The sequence below is a fragment of the Microtus ochrogaster genome, linkage group LG2, assembly GCF_000317375.1.
Source record: "Microtus ochrogaster isolate Prairie Vole_2 linkage group LG2, MicOch1.0, whole genome shotgun sequence".
Lineage (NCBI taxonomy): Eukaryota > Metazoa > Chordata > Mammalia > Rodentia > Cricetidae > Microtus > Microtus ochrogaster.
In genome coordinates this window covers 46,589,947-46,615,678 of record NC_022028.1, presented here as the reverse complement: position 1 = coordinate 46,615,678, position 25,732 = coordinate 46,589,947, and the positions used below count along the sequence as shown (strand labels likewise).

At 48.4% G+C, this 25,732-nt stretch overlaps 2 protein-coding genes across 2 annotated transcripts in view; both read right to left on the bottom strand.

Moving 5' to 3' along the window:
• The window catches only part of Spatc1l (spermatogenesis and centriole associated 1 like), a 12,974-nt gene extending 12,198 nt beyond the window's left edge, over positions 1-776 (bottom strand). The window contains exon 1 of the mRNA XM_005360230.2: positions 493-776. Coding sequence (XP_005360287.1) covers positions 493-694 — 202 coding nt within the window. The 5' untranslated portion in view covers positions 695-776. The remainder of the gene's footprint in view (positions 1-492) is intronic.
• Positions 777-5,613: 4,837 nt separating this feature from the next.
• The window catches only part of Lss (lanosterol synthase), a 25,095-nt gene continuing 4,976 nt past the window's right edge, over positions 5,614-25,732 (bottom strand). Inside the window, exons 4-22 of the mRNA XM_005360228.3 lie at positions 25,452-25,560; positions 24,792-24,913; positions 22,504-22,600; positions 21,240-21,375; positions 20,621-20,729; positions 20,084-20,202; positions 19,186-19,283; positions 18,516-18,543; positions 17,143-17,199; positions 16,507-16,578; positions 15,635-15,685; positions 14,959-15,108; positions 14,305-14,401; positions 13,844-13,949; positions 11,234-11,299; positions 10,510-10,590; positions 9,494-9,664; positions 8,557-8,635; positions 5,614-8,078 (exon numbers count right to left, since the gene is read on the bottom strand). Of these exons, the coding sequence (XP_005360285.1) occupies positions 7,947-8,078; positions 8,557-8,635; positions 9,494-9,664; positions 10,510-10,590; positions 11,234-11,299; positions 13,844-13,949; positions 14,305-14,401; positions 14,959-15,108; positions 15,635-15,685; positions 16,507-16,578; positions 17,143-17,199; positions 18,516-18,543; positions 19,186-19,283; positions 20,084-20,202; positions 20,621-20,729; positions 21,240-21,375; positions 22,504-22,600; positions 24,792-24,913; positions 25,452-25,560 (1,880 nt within the window). The 3' untranslated portion in view covers positions 5,614-7,946. The remainder of the gene's footprint in view (positions 8,079-8,556; positions 8,636-9,493; positions 9,665-10,509; positions 10,591-11,233; positions 11,300-13,843; positions 13,950-14,304; positions 14,402-14,958; positions 15,109-15,634; positions 15,686-16,506; positions 16,579-17,142; positions 17,200-18,515; positions 18,544-19,185; positions 19,284-20,083; positions 20,203-20,620; positions 20,730-21,239; positions 21,376-22,503; positions 22,601-24,791; positions 24,914-25,451; positions 25,561-25,732) is intronic.

Here is a 25,732-nt window from a genome sequence, read left to right as displayed (position 1 = left end):
ATATTATTTAGTGAACAAATGGTTGCCAATCTTTGCCACCCACTCACACCCAAGAGTTGACAGCAGAGTCTCCCTCTGGGGCGGGAGCTGAACCCCCCTCCTGGAGCCAGGTTCAATTAAGGGACTCTTTCCCATGGCAAATGAATGGATGAGACACACTCAGCTCGACCAACAGGCACCTGTCTCACGGCAAGACAAGAATATGGCACCAGTTGCCACAAAGCAGGATAAAAACACCCAGCTAAGCCCAATGAAACGGAAATGACTTCAGCAGGCCTGGAGCCACGCATTCACACCCTGCCTGTTTTAATCCAGGTTACAGTGTCTTGAGAAGACATGACCAGCGGGCATATCTACCAGCTGACATTCCCGCTCCACCATTCAGGTGTAGACTTAGTCCCTGAGAGAAGGGCTTTCCCTGGGACATGCCACACAACAGGTTACTTGACCCGAGAGGTTGGAAGGTGCCCCATGAGCAGGCCTGCACCTCACCTCCATTCCCAGGGGAGCAGGCCTCAGGGTAGTTAGGGGCCTTGGGAAAGAGCAGGTCCCGGCCCCCTCGGCTACAGCTCTCTTGGCAGCTCTCACTGAGAAGTCGCTTCAGCATCTGGTTCTCCTTCAGGAGGCGCACCTGCTTCTTCAGGTCTGCGTTCTCACTCATGAGTCTGTTCATCAGCTCACTGCCCTCTGCCATAGCGTCCTAGATTGTTTACATGTGGGCCTGTGGCCCCATGGAGATGGAAATACAGAGTCCGCAGACCCCACAGAAACAACCGAAGACCTCGGAGTTCCACGCTGCCTGGCCTTCCACAGCCTTGTGATGTCGTTACCCTTAAAGAGACAGCGCCACAAGGCCAGCACCCTTCTTCCTCTGGTCTTCAGTCACCTCCCAAGACAATACCAACCTGGGCATGGTGATACACTCAGGAACCAGATGCATACAGAGGATGTAGGCAAGCACTTCAAACCACAGAGGGATTGAGCGTGTCAATAACACAGACAGGGTCTATGGAATGAGAAGGCAAGAGAAGGACCTCCCGAAAGACAGCCTAGACAGGGAAGATGGCATGCATGTACCAAGACCCCCAAGGCTAGACCTCGACAGCACCTTCCAGAAGCAGCCAGAACAGGCCATGGGAGGGACATGCTGTCCACACTATGTGAAGACTACAGGCCACAGTGGAGACTTGGCTGTCATCTCAGTGACTGTTCTTCCTATGACATGTGCCAATGAGGTTACCCTGTCATTTCCCGACTCCATGGGATCACAGGCCAGTGGGCTCACAGAATATACAGAACATATGACATGCTGGCTTTGAGTCACTCTCAGAACCTATATAAGAAATAAAAGGGCCATGAGAGCAGAGATGACTGGCTTTGGGCAGGACCCCACGATTGCCCCACAGTCCCAGGGGAGCCCTGGCAGGACTAGAGGCAGAGACCACTTACTGATCATGTTATCACATTTCCCTCACAAAAAGACTGAAGGCAGCACATTGGAGTCCATCACAGACACCGAGCATTGAGTGTCTGTCTCCATGACAACTACTCAACAAAGATGAGGACCTATGGACCAGAGATGACGAGACTGGGGATTAACGTAACTGTCTAGAAACTCACCCAGGTACCCTGCTTTTCCTATTGCGTGGAGGAAAAAAAACTCTACTTTTGAATCGGAAGGTCTTCCTGTACTGGCCACTCAGAGACGCCAGTGGTTGTTGCCCAGTCCTGCTTGATGAGAAAGAATGCTAACTTGAAAACCCCAATCCAACATCTACCAGGTCCTTCTCAGCCAATGTTGGGCTTTCCCATCAATATCTGGGGCATTCTGTACAGACATTCACGTGGTCCCCAGGTAAAACTCTATTCAACCCAGGCAGGCGTGTTAGTATAGTATTTCAAGTACAGCAAACACAAATTTTTGTGAAGAAAAGAGATTCTAAACATTACTTTCTGGATCAATTGATCTCTTGCCTCAGGCAAGGTCAATGGGAACCTGAAGCGAACTACTAAAGGGCTTTTGGTAACCTTCAAAGAGAAAGCAAAAGCCTGGGTCAGAAGCCAGGCATTCCCAGGTCCCAGGTTCTGGCATCCGGTGCTTGAGCGGCTTCCCCTCCACTGCTGCTGCACCTCTTCTTTGTTTGTTTGGGGTTTGGGTTTGTTGTTGTTGTTGTTGTCTTTTGGTTTTTTTTATTTTGTTTGCTTTTGTTTTCTGAGACAGGGTTTTCTGTGTAGCCCTGGCTATCCTGGGCTCTGTAGATCAGGTTATCCTCAAACTTGGAGTTCTCCCTGCATCTGGCTCCCAAGTGCTAGGATTAAAGGCGTGTGCCGTCACTACCCGGTCCCCTCCACTAGTGTCTAACTGCACTAAAATGCCACCTCTTTCCTAAGCAAGGAAAACACATTTAGTCACCAGCCTGTCAACATCCTGTTTATTTACTTATCATGATGCACTGTCATTATTCCCTTAAGTTCAGTTTCACATATGTGACAGGACTAATCTGAATCACCTTTTCTTATATTTTTAATTTATTTATTATCAATTTATTATCAAGGTGTCTTGCCTGCATGCATGACTGTGTACCTCATGCATGCCAGAAAAGCTGTCTTAGATCCTCTGGAACTGGGTCTACAGAAAGTTGTAAGATACCATGCGGCTGGGTGGTGGTGGCGCACGCTTTTAATCCCAGCACTAGGGAGGCAGAGGCAGGCAGATCTCTGTGAGTTCAAGGCCAGCCTGGTCTACAAGAGCTAGTTCTAGGACAGGCTCCAAAGCTACAGAGAAACCCTGTCTCAAAAAACAAAAACCAAACAAACAAAAAGACACCATGCGGGTGGTGGGACTCAAACCCAGGTCCTCTGGGAGAGCATCAGTGCTTTTATCCACTGAGCCACCTTTCCAGCCCTTAAAAGCCTATTGCATTTCCATCTACTTATTTTGTATTTGTGTGTGGGTGCACATACATGTCATAACACACATGTGGCAGTCTCAGGACAACTCCCAAGGGCCAGTTGTTCTCTTTGTATCCTGCTTGTTCTGGAAGCAAACTTATGACCTTATGGGTCATACTATCAAGTTACAAAATGAGTTGCCAAGTGTCCCAACTCTGGCATTCTGGTATTCGTGTTAAATTATTTCAATTATTAATTTATTTTCTTAAATGTTTGATAGAATTTAGTAGTAAAACTATAGGCCTAGATTTATTCTGGGGATATTTTAAACTTATAATTCAATCTTTTTTTAATTATGTATACAATATTCTGTCTGCGTGTATTCCTGCAGGCCAGAAGAGGGCACCAGACCTCATTACAGATGGTTATGAGCTACCATGTGGTTGCCGGGAATTGAACTCAGGACCTTTGGAAGAGCAGATGATGCTCTTAACCGCTGAGCCATCTCTCCAGCCCTTATAATTCAATCTTTATGTCACCACTACAGGTGTTCCAACTGTGAAGAAAACCAACTTTGAAATGGTGAAATTCCTGACTCATCAAGTTATTTCTGCTTTAGTACATATGAGATAATTCACTGTTGTTAATGCCTTTTTTAAAAGCAATTGTGTAAGTTCTAAAACTCGTGATAAATTGTCTTCAAAGACTGCTTTGGTCAGCTGTCTATGACCAGTTGCCTACCTCAGGGGCTATTTTTCTTTTGTTCTGTGTCAGGTGGCTGGCCCTCCCTGTTTCCACCAACCAAATCCTCCTAGCTTGGGAGCTAGGGCTAAGCAGTTATTTCTTCTGAGTTTTGTTTTTTTCTAGACGGGGTTTCTCTATAGCTTTGGAGCCTGTCCTGGAACTAGCTCTTGTAGACCAGGCTGGCCTCGAACTCAGATCCTCCTGCCTCTGCCTCCTGAGTGCTGGGATTGAAGCAAGTTAATTCATTTAGTTCTTAAATTTTATTGCTTGTATTTGATGATGGATGGCAGTGACATCTCATAAATTCAAATGTCCCTGCTGCTCTGAGAAGTGTAGATCCTAGTGAAAATTACATAGTCATAGGATCAATGAGGCTTTGTTCTTCCTTTTTTTTTTTTTGTTTTTGTTTTTCGAGACAGGGTTTCTCTGTGGTTTTGGAGCCTGTCCTGGAACTAGCTCTTGAGACCAGGCTGGTCTCAAACTCACAGAGATCCGCCTGCCTCTGCCTCCCGAGTGCTGGGATTAAAGGCGTGCGCCACCACTGGCCTGCCTTCCTTTTTTTTTTTTTTAAAGGAGCAGTGGTATTATTGGGTCTACACATCCTAAAATATCCTTTGTGGACGTCCATACCGAATGCAGCAGCGTCCATGTGCCTAGCACATTTAACAGCCTGGATCTCTCACAGGTTGCTATATTTTGCATTAGTTAAGACAGGAAGTTGGTAGCTCAGTCAGAAGGGGAAGGGAGAATCTACTAATAGGTACTGAGTGACGTATTCATCTGGGTCAGATTTGGGAAGCACAGCCTCTGTACATAAAATTGAAGTTAGTTAGCTATCACATAGTAGACAGCCATTAAATTATTAAAAAATAATTTTATGAAGACCTTTCTTATAGATAAACAGACTTTCATAACAACCACTGACCAAGAGCTAATGCTTTCACTCTACTGAGCTGCGGGACTCCCAGGCGACTCTGGGTCAAGGTGATTGTGATTTCCCTCCTGGGACTCGTTAAACGCCAAAGGCTGTTTGGAAGCTGTACATTTGATCAGGTTGTTAGCTCTTTCTGATTTATTTCTTCTGAGAACCTTTAAATAAAAACTTCTGAAACTTTCAACAATAGTAAATAAAAACATCTGAAACTTTAAAAAGTAGTAGTTTATACTACAGGTACATAAAAATATTACCTGTATAAAATACAGAGATGAAATAATTAGAGTTGAGGTAAAAATAAATCAAGTTGAAAGTTTGGTGTAGTGGCACAAGCTCTTAGTGCCAGCACTTGGTAAGCAGGGGTAGGTGGATCTCTGTGAGTCTGAAATTAGCCTAATCTACAGAATGAGTTCCAGGACAGCCAGACCTACAGAGAGGAAGGAAGGGAGGGAAGAAAAGGAGGAAGGGAGGAAAAATAATAAATCAAGTCAACTAACTATATATTACTGTAGCTCATGACGCCCAGCTGTGCTCTATGCGCTACTATTCAGTTCGTGAGCCTCGGGCAAGGGGCTGGAGATTGAAAGACACGGAGACACGGACCTCTAGTCACTGGTAAAGAAGCCCTTTATTGAATAGCGCCACGGAGGCTTATATACCCAACACAGTCAGGTGGGCCGACAGGTGAAAACCTTATCCTCTGATCCTCAAGGCAAGGCAACACGTGTTGGTGAAGCAGAGCTGGTAAACAACTTTGACACAGCTTTCAGTAACTCAAATCAGAAGGAAAGTGAAGATCTCTAGCAAGGAAGAGCAGCTGGAGGCCAGGACTCCAAATGGTCCCAACATATTACCATATAGTTGTATTTGCTAAAATAGAGAATAAAAAATCAACATACAAGCCAGGCGGTGATGACACATGCCTTTAATCCCAGTACTCAGGAGGCAGAGGCAGGCGGATCTCTGGGAGTTCAAGGCCAGCCTCATCTACAAGAGCTAGCTAGTTCCAGGACAGGCTCTGAAGCTCCAGAGAAACCCTATCTTGAAAACAAAAAACAAACAAAAAAATCAGCATACAGCAAAATTTTATTTAAAAAAGACGCTCCCATCAAGTCCTTCAGCAGGGCATGTAGCACATTGCAATCCCAGCACTCAGGAGACAGAGGCAGGAGGACTGCCCTCAAGCTTGGCCATTCTGGACTACATGATGACTATCATGTCACATTGAGTACCACACAGGAAAGCTTTCATGAGGGAAAAACAATCAACATTTTCTACTAAAGAATACGTTAGAAATGGGTGTTGAGGTTCCCATCACAGGGAACACAGGGACTCTTCTACGACTCCACAGGAAATGCTTCCAGCACATTCTAAAGTTGTTCCTTACAGGCTAAAACTTCAAGAATCTTCAAGGACTTCTGAACTGTGATCTGGTGAGTATCCCCCACCAACTCTCTAAACTGGGGCAGGTAATCCTGTGCACCCTATTGACGGCCCCACAGCAGGCCGGTCTGCAGGACAGACAAGCATGACACGCTACGGTGTATGTTCATCAGCAGTCTGTTTAAGAGAACTGGTCCCGTAAGTGTATTTCGTACAGTGATCTGGTCGTGATTAGGAATTCTGAGGAACAGTTGGTGCTGCTAGAGGCAGATCTAGTGATACACCACCCATCTGCTCTGCTGCTGGCAGAGGCCGAGAGACTGTGCAGGCAACAGAACAGGGTGTGATCTATGGGGGTAGAGCCCGAGGAGTCACAGCACAGCTGGCAGTGGTGGGAGCTGGGCAGGAAGCAGGTGGCACAAAACCTCGGGGAATCTGCACCATGGCAGAAGGTCGGCCTAGAAGATCCTGGGCAGGGAAACCAGATCTGACAGCTCTCTGCTTGTCTGTGGGAAGACCATGAGCCAGGGAGAGGGTGGAGTCACCACCAGTCCACATGTAGTAGAGGTAGAAAGCATTAGATAGAGAAGGCACCAGGATGGACCCTGCTCACCATGACCAGGGAGAAAAATAGTAACTTCAAGAAGAACTTATTACTTTATCAACCCCAAACTCTGCCTGCACGTTGGCCAGACACAGAGTAAGATATCAGGAATTCAGAGCTCACCCCCAAGAAGCATCACCCCAGAAATCTGGCCCTCATTTGAACTCAAAGCACAGTTGGCAAAAGGGTTCATAATGGCTTTTGGGTGTCACAGATGTTTTCCTGGGTCCCAGGAGGGCTACAACTGCCTGGCTGACTGAGTGGGTCTAAGTGGTGCGCTGGATGTCATCAGCTGTCTTTGCTACAGTGTTGTCCCAGTATGAACACCCAACCACTATCTACCCTACCCTCTTCATTCTATGTGTGGCTACCCACAGTGCCTCTATCTTAACAAGATGACTGGAGAGCAGAACTTGTACCCAAGAAAACATGCAATGTACATGCTTACAATCTAGGGGCAGAATAGGATGCTGCATCTGCCTCTATGCCACCCAGCCTCAGGAAACTGTAGGATGAAACGCCTGGGGGTTTTGTTGTTGTTTTGTTTTTAATATTTTATTTTCGAGATTTATTTTTACTTTATGTGCATGGGTGTTAGGCCTGCATGTATGTTTATGCACCATGTGTGCAGTGCCCACAGAGGCCAGAAGAAGGCATTGGATCCCCAGGGAACTGGAGTTATAGAAGGTTGTTAGTCACCAGTGAGTGCTGAGAATCAAACCCAGGTCCTCTGAAAGAACAGTCAATGTTCTTTACTGCTAGGCCATCATTCCAGTCCCAAAATGTCTATTAAGGGAGTCAGTGGTCATTGAAATCACTTTCAGTGACATTTTTAGTATAAAGTGAGTTCGTATTTCCTTTCTGGAAAACTAGTATTTCAAGAACAACAGCCACTGCTCAGGACACAGTAAAGGGCCCTGCCTCACTCCCCACTGAGCCTTTTTCTGAGTAAACCAGCACCACTGGGTTGCCAGAAGTCTGCCAGCCCAGCAAACAGGAGTCTGGTCAGAGGCCCACTGCACAGTAGACAAAGGAGGAGGTGAAGAAGCCAGCTGCTCCTCTCACAAGGAAGTCATTGGCCATAAGAACTCTAGTTTCACTCATTCAAGAAGGATGTACCCACGAGCTGTAGGGTACAGTGTGCTTCCTTGGATTTCAAGGTTTATATGGTTCCCTTTCTCATGGAATCTAGTTTCAGAACTAAACATATACTGACAAGAGCCTAGAGACACTAACCTGACCCTATCCCCAGCTTCATGTCTACAGAAATAGACAACAAGGCCCAAAGCAGGGATAAGAAGGCGCCTACCACCTAGCCTAGAAACCCCAGTCTCGCCTGGACCTGCATGGTGATGATGCTGGCCAGCTGCAGCATAGGCAGACATGCATTCAAAGGTGGCCAGCGAGGGTATTATCAGGGTACAGGCTGGAGAAGCGGCCTAGGGCCCAGATGGGGAAGACATTCCTGTAACTTGTGTAGCTGATGGCACAGGACTTGTTGAAGACCCCAGGGATGTTCTCCTGGAAGAACACAGAAAAATGAACAGTTAAGGAACCTGTCCCTAGATGGCGGTCCTGACTATTGAATTTCCCAGCCCCAGAGCAAGTTTGGAGAAAGCTTGGGGAGAGCTGATGAACCAAAGACAGGCAACCAAAGGCAAGGAAGCACAGGTTCCAGCTCAGAGACTAGAGCTTGAAGGAAACATTCTTTCTTGGAATAGTGGTCTCCAAAACTCTGGTAACCACAGGGACAGATGAAAACCCCATCTGCACGTCTTGTCAGTGAAGGTATGATGGTAAAGCCAAGGTTCTGAAGGAAACATCAACTATCCAGGCCCTTCCCCAGCCAGTGCCCTTACAAATAGCAAAATGTGCTCAATATCTCAAGACCCAGCAACACATCCCAGATCTCCAAAGCACCCTAGGAGGAATGTGGGCACAGCAAAGTGAGCAAGCTGGAAAGTGACATTGGGACCACTGTCACACGGTCCTCGCACACCTGAGGCCAGTCTCCATTGGGGAACTGCTTCTCCAGCAGACATCTGATTCCTCTCTCCTGAGCAGCAACATCGGGATGCCTGAGGGGCAAGAAGACAGGCTTGAACAAACCTAGCATGTGGCATGAACATACATCTTAGGAGGACAAACATTCCCCAAATACTATGCTGATGATAGAGACACCTTAACAACCAGAACACCTGAGACTCCTACTGCAATCTTCCCAGGAGCCCTGAGAAGCAGGGCAGGTGCAAGCACAGGGACGGACAGTGAGCAGAGTAGGCATGAGGCTTGTCTTCCTCTCCTTGGGAATCTTTTTTTGTTTTGTTTTGTTTTGTTTTTCGAGACAGGGTTTCTCTGTGGCTTTTTAGAGCCTGTCTTGGAACTAGCTCTGTAGACCAGGCTGGTCTCAAACTCACAGAGATCCGCCTGCCTCTGCCTCCTGAGTGCTGGGATTAAAGACGTGCACCACCATTGCCCGGCTCTCCTTGGGAATCTTATCAGCACCGTGTGCCAGCCCTGTCAGCATGTCAACCATGTCTTCTATGGAGAGAATATCCTCTAACATGGCAATACATGTAACTCGGTATGAGCTACGGACACAGGAGGACCCAAAGTAGCTCTTAACACTGAGGCAGTATTCTCCCGACCACAGCCACCTCACTCAGTTCCCTTGGGCCCCAGCTTCTCTTGCTCTGCCAACAGCTACTAACTCTGAATAGATAAATAGACCATAGAGAGGTTAAGTCTCTCTAAAGGGAACCACCCAGCCAGGCTGCCACTTAGCCTAGGAATACAGTGTGTGGCTTCTGAAGCTGCCGATATCCACAGTAATGGAGGGATAATGGCTCAGTCCTGGGCTCCTTTGACCTCTTCCCACATCTATCACCCTAGTCGAGCACCCTACTATGCCCAACAATAGGTCCCATCGCCCTTACCGCACAGCCATCAGGCCCATCAGGGCCCAGCATGTATTGTGGACCTGGGACCTGGCACTCTGCACATAACGCCGTTGTTCACAGGACTCAAAGTCCTCCCCCCAGCCTCCATCTGCCATCTGCTGGGACAGGAGGAAGTTGCAGGCCCGGGACACTTCTGTACATGCAGTCCTGCAGAGAGGAAGAGATCTGAGACACCATGTCTTGGAAGGATCTAAGCTGTCTATACCCTACTACTCTGACAGGCTGCCTTGGGTCATGGGAGGGGCCTGCTCAGGTGAGTGGCTATAGGTGTACATGTCTCACAGGGCTGCTGGGCACAGAGAAAAACACTCTGCAGCTACAGGCATATGCAAGCTGATTATCTGGGCACATGGAAACAGACCCAGGGTCCCTGGGCCACATCTAGCTTAGTACAACTTCCCTACTCCAAACCCACTAGGTCTAGAAGCATCGGCTAAGCAGTCAGAGGCAGGGCCTGAACCAAGCCCTCTTCCTGAGTTCCTGAGTGAGACCCCAGTACTTCCTCACTCAGGATGAGAGACAAAGATTTGTAAGACTCTGAGGTAACACCTAGCCAAGGCTTATAAGCCAAGAAAATAAGTACTCAGAACTCCCTTCTTCTGAAACAGTGATCTTCACTCATTGTTTTAAAATATTAAACAAATAAAATCAAATATCAAAGGGGAAAAAAACCAAGCAAAACATTACTAGGCTGGTTTTACTGTCAATTTAACACAGTCACCTGGGAAGAGAGGTCATCAACTAAAGAATGTGGGAAGGTCCAGCCCACTGTGTGAGAAAGCCAGCGGAGTGGGGTTTTTCTCAGGGTTTCTGCGTCAGGCCCTGCCCTTTCATCCCTCAGTGATGGACTATGATCTAGAAGTATAAACCTAAAGTAAGCCCCTTCTTCCCCAAGGTGCTTCTGGCCAGTGTTTCATCACAGCAGTAAGACAGTCCAGAACAATTGTCATGGCAATGCCCTCGCTTGACATCAGTCAAAGAGCTACACTTACCCATCTTGGTAGGTATGCCCCATGCAAGCGAAAGCTTCCAGGCCAAACCAGGTGCCATAGGTGAAACAAACCCCCCAGGAGCTAGAGGGAGACAAAAGAGAAGGTCAGCCTTGGTCTTCATTCCAAGTGAGAGTACAGGCACTCCACACAGGTATGGGACAACCTCAAGCAGAGGGCAGAGCTGGGAGGGAGCATGGTGGTACAACCATACATTCATAGCACTGGCTGAGACAGGGGGTTGCTGTTTTAAAGACAGCCTGAGATACACAGCAAGATCCTGTCTCACAAAACCGAAGAGTAAGAGACATACAGAAGAGGACAGAGGGTTGGGAAAGGAAAGCAAAGAGGGGAAAGGGACTTGGGCAGCTGCTAAGAGCAGCGTTCACACACATTCCACACAGTGCAAGTGTGAATGCTGTTTCAAGAGGCGCCGCTCACCCAGCTCAACCACTGCTCCTCCACTAGACACAAAGAACTGCTGATGTACACAAGGAGGAGGGCAATCGTGTTTAGGCCACAGGGCCTCCCAGCATGCAGCCCAAGTGCTCCCTCAACACAAGCTCTCAGCTAAGGGAAGGCCGAGCATCAGTCAGGGAATATGACCAGCCCGGAAGTCCCTCTTCCTGAGCCCCTCAGGGAAAAAGCAAGGGCAGACTCCCAACCCCATGCACATGTCACCACCTCCCACCAACCCCTCTGCAGGTGAGCCCAGGTGCCTACTCACCCCTCCCAGGAGCCATCAGCTCTTTGCATCTTTCGGCAGAACTCCAGGCCTTGCTTGAGGGTCTCCCTGCAACACGGGCAGTGAGCCCAATGAACACTGCAGGCAGAATCAATGCCTTCCCCAACCGCACCTACACAGTGGTCTCAGAAAGGTGAGAATGGCCTCTCCCCTTCAAACAGATCAAAACAAATGTTCAAAAATGAAAAAAAAAATGGCCAGGTGGTGGTGGCACACACCTTTAATCCCAGCACTTGGGAGGCAGAGGCAGGTGGATCTCTGTGAGTTCGAGACCAGCCTGGTCTACAAGAGCTAGTTCCAGTACAGGCCACAGAGAAACCCTGTCTCGAAAAAGAAAAGAGAGAGAGAAAGAGAGAGATGAAAAAATGTAGCTATAGGACACAGAAGGGGCACACAGACTGTCAAAGTTCAGAAGAAACACAAAGGACAATAGCTTTTGGAGACAAAGACCACATGAGAAGTAGCGCTGAAAACTACCAAAGCCACTGCCAATGACACTAGTGTCAGGGGCCAAACAAATGCTATAAAATGAGCTAGATAAAACCACCCACAACAACAAAGTGTTTTGGGCTGCTCACTTGAGATGGAGCCTGGTCCCCCTGAATCATTTACAGCAGCTTTCATTTAGAAAATTCTTCAGGCCATCTATTTTCACGAGCTAGTGTGGTCTGGCCCTAAGGGTGCTTCTCCATTTATTCCATTTCAGGCCAGGCCTCTCCTTAATTTCCTCATCTCCTCCTGCACAGGCCTTGGCTACCGCATTGCATTTCCTAGTGCTCTTTCTCCCCTTCAAACTGTCCATTTGTATTTCTGCCCCCATTTACTCCTGTCCACTGTGCACCTGCATATGAGCAATTACTATCACACAGTTAGCCTCAGGCAAGTTCTTAGGAGAGGGCAGAAGTTAGCTACTATTTGCCAAAATATCACAAGAATAGTCTCTAGCCCAGTTGCTGATATTGTTCCCAAATGGAACCCCCTGAGCTGGGCCTCTGCGGTCTCCTCTGCAGTCTGCACAGTTCTCAGCACTGTCTTCCATGCTCCTACTAGGATGGTCCATCGAGCTCTGCGTACAGCGTTCAACCACTTTTCTAGACCAAAGTTAAAAATCCTCCCCAAAGCCATATGGTTGGGTCTGTCACAGCAATCTATCCTGGTGCCACCTTCTATACTGGTTACTTTCTATTGCTGTGATGAGACACCATGACAAAGGCAACTCATAAAAGAAAGAGTTCAGTTAGGCTCACAGTCTCAGGCGGTGAGACGGAGGCACTGGATTGATGTTCCGTGGGGACAAATGAGATCAGTCTGAATGTTACTAACTGAGCAGTCTCTCCCAGCTTAATCTCTTTTATGTGTATTGTTCTATCATGTATGTTTTTTGTGAACTGTCTCAATGCTAGGAGTGGGCTTCTAAGGTGACCTCCCTAGAAGCTGTTAGTCAAGCCCCTCACACCATAAGGCTATAGCCACTGTTCTTGGCTACAAAACAAAACTAGATAGTCCTTAGTGTTAAAGACACCATAAGCTTTGGCCAAATTAGGCTAAGACAAAAGTAGAAAATCCTTCCCTGCTAGCTGGCTTTCATAATACTGGAAGACAGCATGCAAGCTGTTGGGGCATAACCAGCTATGAGGCCTGCTTGCTACAGTGCAAACATCAGGTAAGACACGCCCACTAATACAATAGTAACACAACACTAACACAATAGTAACACTGCAACGTCACTGCCTTCTGCTGCGATGTAACTCATGTGATATTGGAAGCCAAGGCAAAGCTCCTGGTTAGAAAAAAATCACGGACCCCAATAAGGAGTCCATTGCTATTGTTTTATTAAATGGATATGATATGCCTATCACATTTCCTTCTAAATCTGTGTTTGCACCCTTACATTACTGCTGCCTTCAGTCTTCATCAGTAATAATGAGAGGTATATCACAAAGAGTCATAACTAGTCACGCCTCTGAGACCAACGAACTGTTGCTGTGTCATAGTGGCCCAATAGTGAACCACAGACAGAGAGAAACGAACAACTGTACCAACCCCTCCAAGATGCAAGAAACATCACAAACAACGTGGACCAAAAGAATGCAAGAACCAGAGGAAGGGAGGAACTATAGTGTGGTTACTTCCACAGAAGTGAAGCATTCCCTGCACATCTGTGTAACAGTGAAAGAACCAACATATATCCACAAGGGGGGACACCATCAAGGCGGGTTCAAAGTGAGCAACAAGAATCTGTGACTGAGAAGACAGGAGGACATTCCTTTCATGGAATGATAGGGGGTATAAATCAGTTGATGACAAGGGTCTCCACATGACACTCTCAAGAGCGTCCGAGAGATATGTATGCTCATTTTAAAACATGTACAAGATGATGGGAAAAATAACCTATTCTTGTGTTACAGTTATACTGTCTTCCCCAGACCAACACACACACACGTACACACACGTACACTCACAGACTTACACAGACTCACAGACTCTTGATGGATCTGTAGGCACCTGAAGCTATTCCTCTGTTTACTCCAGCCACTATCCTGTGAGAAGTCACGGCCTATTGTCTGAGAACGCTGCCCTCGCCTTCCTTACCTGATCTCTACTGCCCTGTGGTCTGGATAATACTCGTGGAAATGCTTCAGAGACTGCATCACTCCTGAGGTACACTCCACATATGTGTAGTCAATCATGATGTCTCCTAGAAAGGGAAAGGAGGAGGCACCTGAGCTCATAGTCCAGGCCAAGAATGTAGTGAGCACGTGTTGAGGCACGCAGGACTTACACCCAGATGTCACCCCAAGATCAACCTGGGCAGTGTGACTAAAGTGAGCATGATGGGCAGAGACCTGCACACCTGTGCTGCAAGGCACACAGCTTTGTCATTAGCAGGAGAGTGGAAACCTAGTATAAGGTCTCCATGGCCCGAGACAAAACCACAGCCACTCATCAAGAATACAGATACTCCATACTCTGAGGCCCAGAGAGAGCTCTGCACAGACCTGCCAGCATGCCAGGCCTGGCCTATATGCCAAACTGTTAGTCAACACACTCACCGAAGACCTCTGAGGGGTTCAGCAACTCCAGCAAATGCCCCCCACGCTTGGTCTCGTAGGTAGCAAATCCTCCATCAGAATTCCTCATGCCCAACAACTGTAACAAGAGGGGGACAGACTGAGAACCAAGCACACAACTTACAGCATGACTTTCCCAAAGCACCGCAGGACTGACAACCTATAGGACAGGAGTGAGGGGTAAGAAGCCAGTTTCCATGCTGAGCCCTTAGGTGCTCAATGCAGCTGCCCACAGTATCTGGAGACACATTCCAATGCCAGGCCAATGCAGAGCTCCACAGTAAGACACACATAGGACAGGAGTGCTAAAATCCACACAGAAATGAACAGACATTTCCAACTTTCCTTTGAATACCACCAGGCCTTCCAAATGAGACCTGCAGAACTCTCAGCACAGATGAGCTCTAGAGCCAAGATGACAAGCCCCGGGGACCATACAGCCTCCTTGTAACTTCTGGGACTGTTTGGACACCATGTCTTATAGCACAGGGCCCTATGTACACACCCAGCCCAAGTTTCTAACCCTGGGTCTGTCCCAGGACTCACAGTCTCAGATTCTGATGCTCCTACACCCTCACCTTGGTCTGCTAAGACAGAACCACAGAAGAGGGCGTAAACACGAGGTAGGACACTCACCACAGCCACAGTGTCACAGAGCCGCTCTCGGGGGATGTGCTCGGTGATGAAGGGACACTGCTTCTGCAGGAGCAGCACAGACTTCAAAGCCTCGGCTGTGCAGTCAGCAACAATCCAGCCACAGTCCAGTGTGCTGAAGCAGAAACCGCCCTACAGAGACAGAGTGTAAGGGTGCTCCTCCCCTGCAGAGCTGTAACAGGAGGGCAGAGGCCTCTCTACCGCACAGTGGTACCTAAACTGGGCATAGCTGAATAGACCTGAGCTTCAGTACAGGGACTATCTAGGACTTTATGCCCACCTGACGGCCCTTGGAGCTTAGCAATAAAGTGATCTGGACCTGAACAGCAACAAAGGTGCCCTATGGACCCCACTATGGGAGGCAGCAGCTACATCAATGTCTCATTCCACAACCTGCAGCCAAAAGCAGGCCCTTACAGCAAAGAAGGTTAATGCTGGCTCTGAGTCCTTTATGCCCTCTGCCTTGATTTCAACACTCCAGCTCAGCATCTGTGTGTGCTAGACATCTGAACTGCCCTGAAGCCCGGCCACAGAGGTGTAGGCTATCTCAAGGGATGATGAATTCCTGACATGAGGCATCTACAGAGCAAAAAGCCAGAAAGCCCTCCTCAAAGGGAAGACAGCTGGGTGTTGGCTTAGGTGGGTTGCCCACACATACCTTGCACATCTGGCGGTAATACTTCTGATAGTCAGGAAGGTTGTCTGGGACCTGGAGAGCAGCAAGGAACGTATGTGGAAAACAGAAACATGGTCAGTGCAGCATGGCACCCATGAGACCTGTCACCGTATCACTACTAGGAAAGAAGATCATCCAGAGAGAGCTACACAATCCACTCTCCTGCCCAGCCTCGTGGGCTCACTACTGAGCTGCATGACTCAGGTCAACGAGAAAGCAAACAGGTCTGCAAATGCAGCAGGGTCCACTGAGATGGGCTAAAGACCCATTGCTTAGTGTAGGGCCTTGATCAGGCCCTGTTGTGGAAGACAGTGCTGACTCACTCCCAACAGCCCTAGACGCACATGGATAACAGCTACATGGAGCTGTATCCTGGTGGGATCAGAGGACAGAGGGTTAGGGGCACGAGAACTCTAGGGTAGGAGGATGCCAGTAGGATCAAGGCTGGAGGCATTCACTGTGTCTGAAGCAGGGTATGCAAGGCCAGCCTAAGAAAGCAGTACATGATGGGGTATAGGTGGCTATGAAAGGCAGGGATGAGAGATACTGATATGGCTGTACTTGGTCTCAGGGAAGGCAGGCACTGGCAACTCAAAAATGACTATGATGTTCACAGGCTGTTGATCAAGGACTCAACTCCTGACTGTGCCACAGGCTGGCTTTGGGCCCCTGCACACAGGTGTTTTGGCATGAAGAACAGAAATCACTGGCTGGTGATGGGCTACCATGGGCCACAGCCAGAGCTACCATAGGATGACTAGTTGTACCAACATGGCAGGGCAGAACAGGGCAGAAACAACCCAAGGAAGCCAGATTGGGGCAGCAGGAGAGATGAGGAAGGGCACAGGCCTCACCTGTGAAAGCCGCAGGAATTCGTGAGCCTTCTGCAGGCAGGGCAAAAACTCAGGTCTATGGTGTGCACCTGCCTGAAGACAGTAGAATAGCACGGTTAAGCCAGTCTGCCGGTGCCCTGGCAACATCCTGCCACCCCACCCCCAGAAAATGACGCATCTTAGAGTTGTCTGGGGAAACGTTTCCTGAGGCTCTCAGCTTTAAAGACAGAAAAGACAGTGAGACACAACTAAAGACAGTAGTGGACAGAAGAGACCACCCTAGACAGTTACCAAAGTCCCACCTGTTCTGCCAGGCCTCACTTTAGGCAGCCCAATTGTCCAAAGACACCTCGGGATTTCACTGCTCACATTCCCACAGGCAAGGAAACACTTTTTCTCTAACTCACATAGCAGCTAATGTTCTAAGAGCCTCAAGCCCACGCGGCCCAGGTACCACCCTGCTCTCCACTCCCTAGGCTTATTTCCCAGTTTAGCATCCAGTTCCAGAGGATTATGAACAGGGGATTGGGAGCCAGGCAAATGGGAAGCTCAAGGGGCAGAGGCAGGAAGCAGCATCATTTTCCTCAGGGTGAACGTGTGGCTCACACACACAGGAAGTTCACACGGGACTACAGAGAAACAGAGCCGCACACTTACCTCCAACAGTGCTTGGATAGCAAATGACGTGTCCCAGATCTGTGATCCATTGGTGCCCTGTTCACAGACAACGAGCTGTTACAGCAACCCCATCCACTGACTCCTAGAATCCGAGGGTGTTGGAGACATACCCAGCTAATACCTTATCCCAGAGTCTGAGCCCTGTGCACCAAAGCAGCTGACAAAGGTCAGAAAGAACCCTAAGCCTTGCAGGCAGCCATGGATAACAGAGCCCTACCTGCCTCTAAAGTCCCAGCAGAATAGCACTTTCTGGACCTGGACACATCCAGGACCACATGATCCCGTGAAGGCTCCTCAACACCCATGACAGCAGGGTACCCCAGGCATGGGACAGGCAGAAATAAAACTCCTCCATTTCCAAATATGCCTGAGGGGTTAGGGACCCAGCTGACACATTACTGTGGCCCTGACAGGGTGAGGAAGGTCCACTTCAAATGCCACCCTGGAACCCTGAATTTCTGGACAACACTCTTGGGTCTCAGTGGAGGAAATGGATGATCAAATCCACAATGAGTTTTGTTCAGGAATCTCTAAATATTTGACAGAAACCCCAGCTCCCAACACTACAGGGTAATCATAGACTCTAAGTTTCTCACAGCTCCTTGGGGGCCAAAGATCCCAGGCAAACACCTGACCAAGAAAGAAGCATTTCAACTGCCCACCCTTTGGCCAGAGCCCTAGGAGGATCTAGGGCAAAGGTGACCATACACCAACTGCTATCCCCATTACCACTGGGTACCAAGAAAGGAACAATTTTCAGGGCCTGCCCCTCTGCCCCAGAGGCTCCTCCTGTACTGGTGGCTAGAGGGGAATCTCTAGGGTTATCCTATTAGGAACAATCTCTAGGGTTATTCTATTAGGTGAGCACACAAGCTCCTAGTGACCCGCCAGAGGAGTTCCATGTGGTCTCACAGAGAGGCCATTCCCACCCAGAGCCACTTTCCCTCACAACAGGAGGAGGATGGTTTCGGGAGGGTCTGAGCCGAGTCTGGATTTGCCATAGTTTAGTCTACCCTGATGAAAGACTACAGATGAACCTGTGAGAACAAACAGCAACCACAGAGACCAACCCCACAGACACGAGGAATAAAAAGTGATTCTGTCTCTCCTCTTTTTCTACAAGAACTGTATTGAGGATGGTTTTCCAACCCTGTCCCATTTTTTTTTTTTTTAATTCAGAAACAGGGTCTTGCTGTATAGCACTGTGTGGCCCACACTCAATTGTTCTGCTTTAACCAACTGAGTGATGGTACTACAAGCAAATGCCACCATGCCTGACAGGCACTTCTGAATCCTAATAAATAAGCAGAGATGGTGACAGAGAGAGGCAGCCTCAGTTCTATAGCCCTTACCTGCATTTTCATGCCATCAAGGCCCAGCCTATGGGGATAAGAAAAGATTATGTCAGGGACAGTGTGAAAGCTGGAATTCTAGCTGTCCATCAGGAGCCACACACAAGCAAAAGAGCACACACATCTCCCACCTCCCGCCACGCTGACTTCAGGGCTGCCCAGCTGGGCTCACAAGCACAAGGCCTACACCCAGCAGGAACAAGACAGAGGCTTACCCAGGGAGCTCTAGTCCACGCCAGGGTAAATAGAACCTTCTATGGCCAGATCTACTTTGCTATCCTCAGCTCACACCACACCACCAGAGAGAAGATGGCCTTTATGTGCCTAAGCCTTCCTGCTATGGTCACTGTGACAGTCCCCACCTTGGACACAGTACAGGGCTGACAAGCCTCTTGTCCGCTGGCCTTTTTCACAACAATCTAAGACTGCCTGCTTCCAGGCTTCCTGGCTCTGACTCTGGGAATTATCCATAGTCACAGGTAGGTAATAAAAAAAAAAAAAATCTTCCCAAAGACAATCTAACTGGCAGTGCCCCTGATTCCATAAAATATTCTCAGAAGTTTGACACCCTGGCACCCCTATCTAGATGAGGCATAAGGGTCAGCATTAAGCTGCATGCCCATGGTCAGCACTTGGCACCACACCCCAGCCACCACTCAGTCACACTCACCAAAGGTAATCTGGGATCCTAGAGATGTGCTCCTGGAAGGCAGGGGAGGAGGGCCCATCCACTGCCCAACGAACAAGCATGTTGATGGTTTTTGAGATCTGCAGGATATGTGGGCTTCAGGACCCATGCAACTTTACCCTGGGACAGGGCCCCATCTGTTCTAATACAAGCTTCCTAAGTGTTCTCTATGCGTTCATGCCCCGAGACTCAAACTGAAGGCAATGTCACTCAAGATTCTGAGTCAGCTTAGGGTGTGACAAACAAGGACCAAGAGTCCACAGAGAGGGAGGAGGAAGCTCAGTTTATCCAGAGAACCTATGGGCAGCCGACCACAGTGCAGTCCCCAATATTACAACCCACGTCCTGTTCGTCTCCCATCTATAAGGACAGCTTCCTTGCTGGGTCTCCACTAGCTCTGGTCACTATGTGCTGACTACTCAGCCTCAGACATGTGCTCTGTAAGGTCCCAAAGCCTGTGCACAGTTGGTCGGACTAGAAGCCTGGCATCCCCAGCCAGATGGGAGAGACCAGAAGTGAACATGAGGATCCTGCTGTTTGCATTACACCCCTAGGCACTTATAACTCTTATATAAAGGATATAAGATGGATTATCTAGGGTCCATCTATGAGGGAGTAAGTGGAAAAACACACCCCACTGAGTTGCCCAGAAAGCTCAGAAAGTAGTCTTCCAGGAGGTTCTCAGACTCTTAGACAAGAGCCAGGTAGGAAAACGGGAGTCTAGGAAATGAATATTAAGTGGTGCTTCGAATACACTGACCCAGAATCTAGGAAATAAGCCTGCCACATTCCTAACTCCACAGAGCCTAGCTCCTAGGGCATCTGACAAGACCTCACTGCCACCAAAGGTGCCGCAGGCACCCAGGATGGGGGCACTGACCGGGCCAATGCTGATGCACTTAGTGAAGCGGTCATCGGCAACAATATGTTCATACAGCATTCGGATGGCCCGCTGCCGCAGGCTGGTACTATGGAAACGTTCATACAGGTTGAGGATTCCTGAAGGGGAGAAGGCATTGGGGACACTCAGCAACAGGAGAGGACAACTGGCATTCCTGGACAGGCTGCGCCCTAGTCCTACAGACAGGAATGGATCCTCCACAGTCCAGCATCTGGCCTCTCATTTCCCCGGGGATCCCTCCTCCCACTCACTCTGTTTCATCTGTACTTCCTCCTTCTCATCTAGGAAGGGCTGCTTCCTACCTCCCACCGTGACCCTGCCCTGCCCTACCTAGGTCACCTGACAGCAGCTGGTCTTTGCTAGGGGACCAGAGCAAGGTTCTATCTTCTGAGTTTCCACTCCAGGGCCACTTATTTATTGCATTGACAGAGTGAGTCAGAGTGAATGAATTATGTGGAGGGCTGACCATCATCTAACTATTAACCCAGACTCTCCCAACCCTCAGGAAGCACCTACCATACACCACATGCAGCAGCCAGCTATGTGGCGTGTATAGCTCATCCGGGGACACGTTGTTCTTCTGTGCTGGCCAATCAATGCTGGCATAATCTTCCACGTAGAGCTCCTAAAGGGCAGGGGACACCTGAGTGCCTAGCAGAAGCAGCAGGCAAGCCCCCCCGAACATAGACGATGGACTAGCTCTAACCAGGGGTGATCTCTGGCTGTACATTCTCAGGGTTCTGGGTCACATCCTTTCTCAGTGGTGGAGACACCCAGCAAACCACCACTACAGGGTGTAAGATCCAGCTAGTTCAGTGACACCAGGGCTAATCTGAGGAGCTGTCCCAGTCCAAGAGCCAAAGTCCCACCCTAGTGCAAATCCTGTTCCAAAGTCCATCTCAGGGCTCTTTCCCAAGAACAATGACTACAAGCACAGGTTAGGACTGCAGCCTGTGAACTCTCCAAGCCCCGCTGTACAATAGCAGATGCCTTTCAGGCCCCTGTGAGCAGTTTATCTTTTGTTTACAGGTGAGAAGGCAGAGACTCCTCTGGACCCCAGAGTACAAAGATGCATTTAAGCTCTAGGGACTGTGAGCCAAAGCCTTACAAGGTCCCTAGAGACCATAAGGCTTACCTGGCGGAGGCTCTGAACCAGTGGGTCCTCTGAGGCACTTAGCCGAGTGGCATAGCAGTAGCTCATGGGCAGATAGACCTGCCGGCAGTGACACCAGAGAGTGGAAGGGTGTGCAGGAACCCATTCAGGAAACAACCTAGAAGAGAGCATGTGTCAGTGGGACAGGACATAGGCCTTAGGCTCTTCCAAGCATGGACACTTATGCTGCTGTGAGTACATCCATCCATGTGTGTGCATGCTTGCACTCTGTATTCTAATGCCAAATGACTGTGGAGTCCTATGTGGAGCCCTACAGTGTAGGGACACAGACCAGAAGCCTCTCCAGCCCCAAACTTCAGCTCCCTACTCTAGCCTGGCAAAGCCTTCCTCTGCCTGCACCTCCCCAGGGAAGCCTAGCATCTAGCTGGTAGAGCTGCCAATGAAGGACCACTGGATGTTAGCTCAATTGTACTATATACCTCCATACTTCAAGAAACAGTACAACCGCCCTGCCCCACACATGGAGAGCTCTCTCCACGCCCCTCACTGGCTCAGGCATTTGCCACGTCTTCCACTTATTCAACCAAGCTGTAGAGCCAAGCCTTTTAGTCCTTGTTTCAGGACCCTGTTGTCTTCCAAGCGGTCCCTCACATCCTATCTTTCTGCATATGAAAGCTATCTACTACAGGAACCCTCAACTCTGTCTTCACGAGGACAGCAAGCTCTGCCTGAACTCTGTATAGCTCTGGAGATCTTATCTAACCTGGGGTAAATTTATATACACATTATATAGAGAGCCAATGTTCTTATAAGATAGTCACAAAAAAAGATAAAAACACTGACAATAGGTTTCAGTTAGTAAGGAATAGAAATTTATTCTGTTGGGTAAATATTAAAAAATAAAAAAAATTTAAAGATGCCCGTGGAAGTGTTCATTGGTGAAATGATATCTAGGACTTATCAAATCAGTTAAGAAAACGAGATACAGGGATGGGGGAGGCTCTTCCTTTACTCCTAAAGATGCTCCAAGTCTTTGTAATTACCAGGTATGATCTGCTATCTATCCCCACAAAGACCAAGCCACACAATGGGTCTGGAAATACCCTACAGTGTCCCACAGCCTGCTCCACTGCTGTGTGGTTTGACAGCTTGCTCTTACCGAAAAGAGAACCCCCTTCTACCTATGCGTGGAACACATGAAGGGCCTCTGGTAAGAGGCTAATCCACCCCGTTAGGTCCTATCAGTCTACTACAAGGCAGTGCAATAGGCAGAGGGCAAACATACCACATCTCAGGGAATAGGGTATTGAGTCCTTCCCAGCTATAAACATTCAGGATGGCCAGCCAGAACTTCCCCCAGGAGGGGATGGCCACCGCACCGCCTGGAAAGATAACAGGAAAAGGTAGCTACTGTTAACGTGTGAACACTGGCTTGAAGCTATCTCTTGTACCCCTTCTTGCATGAACTGCCATGGGTCTGGTAACTCCCAGTCAGGAATAAGTGTGACCAACCTTAGGAGAGCTGTTTACAGCCCTTATCCCTAAGAAGGAACACATGAAGGCAGCCACCTGTGAAGGCAGCTCAGGGAAGGAAAGAAGAGGCTAGTGCTGTGCACTGTGCATTGTGCTGCACAGCCAAGACCAAGCTGCGCATCTGTGCGTTTCCACTCAGCAGACAGCCTGGCACAAGTGACTGCAGACAGTCTAGCATGCAGCCCGCATTCAGAGCCACTCCCGCCCTTACCAAGCAATGGTCAGCCTTTTGTGCAGCACATGGCAATACTGACTTATACACATTTTATAAGTTCTCTCCTAAGTCCAAATGTGTCAAAGTTAGAAAGACTGAGAAAGTTGCTAGCGGAAGCATGGTTCAAGCACGTCCCTCCTCCTTGCAGGCCTCAGAACAAGACAGCAACAGGGAAACAGAGAAAACTTTGAGAGCACGTGATCAAGACCATCAGAGGTTATAATGACTTACTTAATTACAACAGGAGCAAACACTTGAAAGAAGATTGAAGCATTTCATAAGGCACACAGAACACTTCCTCTAGCCTGGGAAGTCAGAAAGAGAGCCCGAAGGAGTGAAGTTTAAGATATACCATAAGTGTAAAGAGGAGTTTCCAAGACAGCAGGGCGAAGGTGGACAGTGGGGCGAGAGGACAGAGCACATGGGAACCTAGAGGTAGGAAATCACTTTCATCAAATGAGCAAAGAGCGAGACAGGAGTGCAGGTCCTGGACCACATGACGAGCTGCAGACTAGTAATGCAAGACAAGCTCTGTTCTAAGAGCAGGGGGAGCCACAGAGCCTGTGAGGGTTGGAATGGTCTCCAAAGGCCACAGGTGAGTTGAGAAGTAGCCATGCCCAGGCCCAGAGATGTAAGTGAGGAGGGAGAGCAGGGCCCTCACTAGGGACGTGCACCCGAGCCCAGCTGCCTTCCGTGGGCAGACTCCATGAACTGTCCCACAAGTACTGTGTTAGCATGGCGCCTTTAAATCTTTACCAATCCATGAAGGAAGCAGAATATAAAATATCAAATTGTTTTGAGCTAAGGATAAACTTAACTGGTAGAATGCTTCTCTAGCAGGCACAAAGCCCTAAGTTCAAGCCCCAGCACTACATACATGAAGCATGGTCATGCATGTCTGTAACCCCAGCACTACATACATGAGGCATGGTCATGCATGTCTGTAACCCCAGCACTCAGGAGGAAAAAGCAGTTAGATCAGGAGTTCAAGGCCAACCTTGGTTACGGGATAAGTTCAAGGATTGCCTGGGAACATGAGACCCTGCCCTCCCCAAACAACAAAACCATGGCAGCACTCAAGTTGTAGCTGTGCTAAGTGGGCAAAGAACTGGCCACACAAGCCTGGCATCCTGAGTGTGATCCATGGAACTCAGGTAAAGATGAAAGGAGAGAATCAACTTCCCAAAGTTGTCCTCTGACCTCTCCACGTGTACTGTGACACACACACAATCCACACACGCACCTCACAAACACACACAGAAAATAATTAATTAAAAATAATAAAACTAGGGCTCAGAGGACCTGACTTCAGTTACCAGAAGCCACATGACAGCTAGCAGGTCTGTATCTCTACAACTCCAGAGGCTCCGACACTCTCTTCCAGCCTCCACGAGCACTGCATACACGTGGTGCACAGACATATGTGCAGGCACCCATACACATAAAAGTGAGTGAGTCTCCAGCTGGGCAGTGGTGGCGCACACCTTTAATCCCAGCATTTGCGAAGCAGAGGCAGGTGAATCTCTGAGTTTGAGACCAGCCTAGTTACAGAGTGAGTTCCAGTACAGCCAGAGCTACATAGAAAAACCCTGACTCAAAAAAATAAATAAATAAATAAAAATAAAAAAATAAACAAAAAACCCAAAAAAGTCTTTTAAAATAATTAAAATGAATAATTATTATTAATATTACACAGCTCAACAATTTCCACTTACTCATGTTTTTCCCAGTGTTTCAACTAGAGGTGCATCTTACTAATTCCCATTTATAAGAGCTCACTGTGTCAGTATGACACAAACCCCATGTGCCATACAGAACATACATACCTTTTTTGTGAAGAATGTTCCGAGCACGTACAAGGTCAGGATCATCAGGCCCAACACCCAGGATTCTGAGAGCCACATAGTTCAAGGCAGTCCCAAACACCGTGGACTTGTCCTCAACATGCCTAATGGAAACATGAGACTGGTGGGAAAGGGGCTTATGTCATCTGTCACTATTTCTAAGAAATAAAGTCATACTGGGAGTGAAGTCCGCCTAGAAAAAACTACTAAGGCATCTCCTACCAGCATGACAACGCAGGAAGCACACTGTGGGAAAGTTTAGTCCACCCAGCAGGAGAGCCAACTGCTCCAAAACTAGCTGTGCAGGGCCTGCCTACCCCTCTGCTCCCAGAATGTCTACATCAGAAAAGCAGGTGGAGATAGGTCTGTGGGGCCCCTACATTTGCTGCCATCTCTGCTGCCTCCACAATTTTAAAACACCATGGCTTTAACTTGGCATGTGAGTCTCAAGACTCACAACATTAGAAGTAAAACCCTGGTCAGGCTTCATATAGGAACCAGCTGCTCTCCGCCCACCAGGCTTTCTCCCACCCCACCTTAGGCCCATGGTTGCAATTATCCTGTTGCCTGGAAACCCAAGCAAGAGTTACATAAAAACACATGCAAGCACACACAGGTACGTATGTGCGATTGGACACTCACAGGCCCCAGCCGCCATCGGGGAGCTGCACTGAGCGCAGGTAGCGTATCATCTCCTCTCTGTATCCAGCCGGCAGGGGGATGTGTGACACATGGCATGTAATCAGGAGACCTGCATGGTGAGAAGGATGGCCCACATTAGGAACGACACTCAGCACCACTAAGCCCAAGCTCTTCTTTTTTTTTTTTTAAACTCCAACTTTTTTTTTAAATACTTATTTATTTACTTATTTATTATGCATACAATATTCTGTCTGTGTGTATTGCAGGCCAGAAGAGGGCAC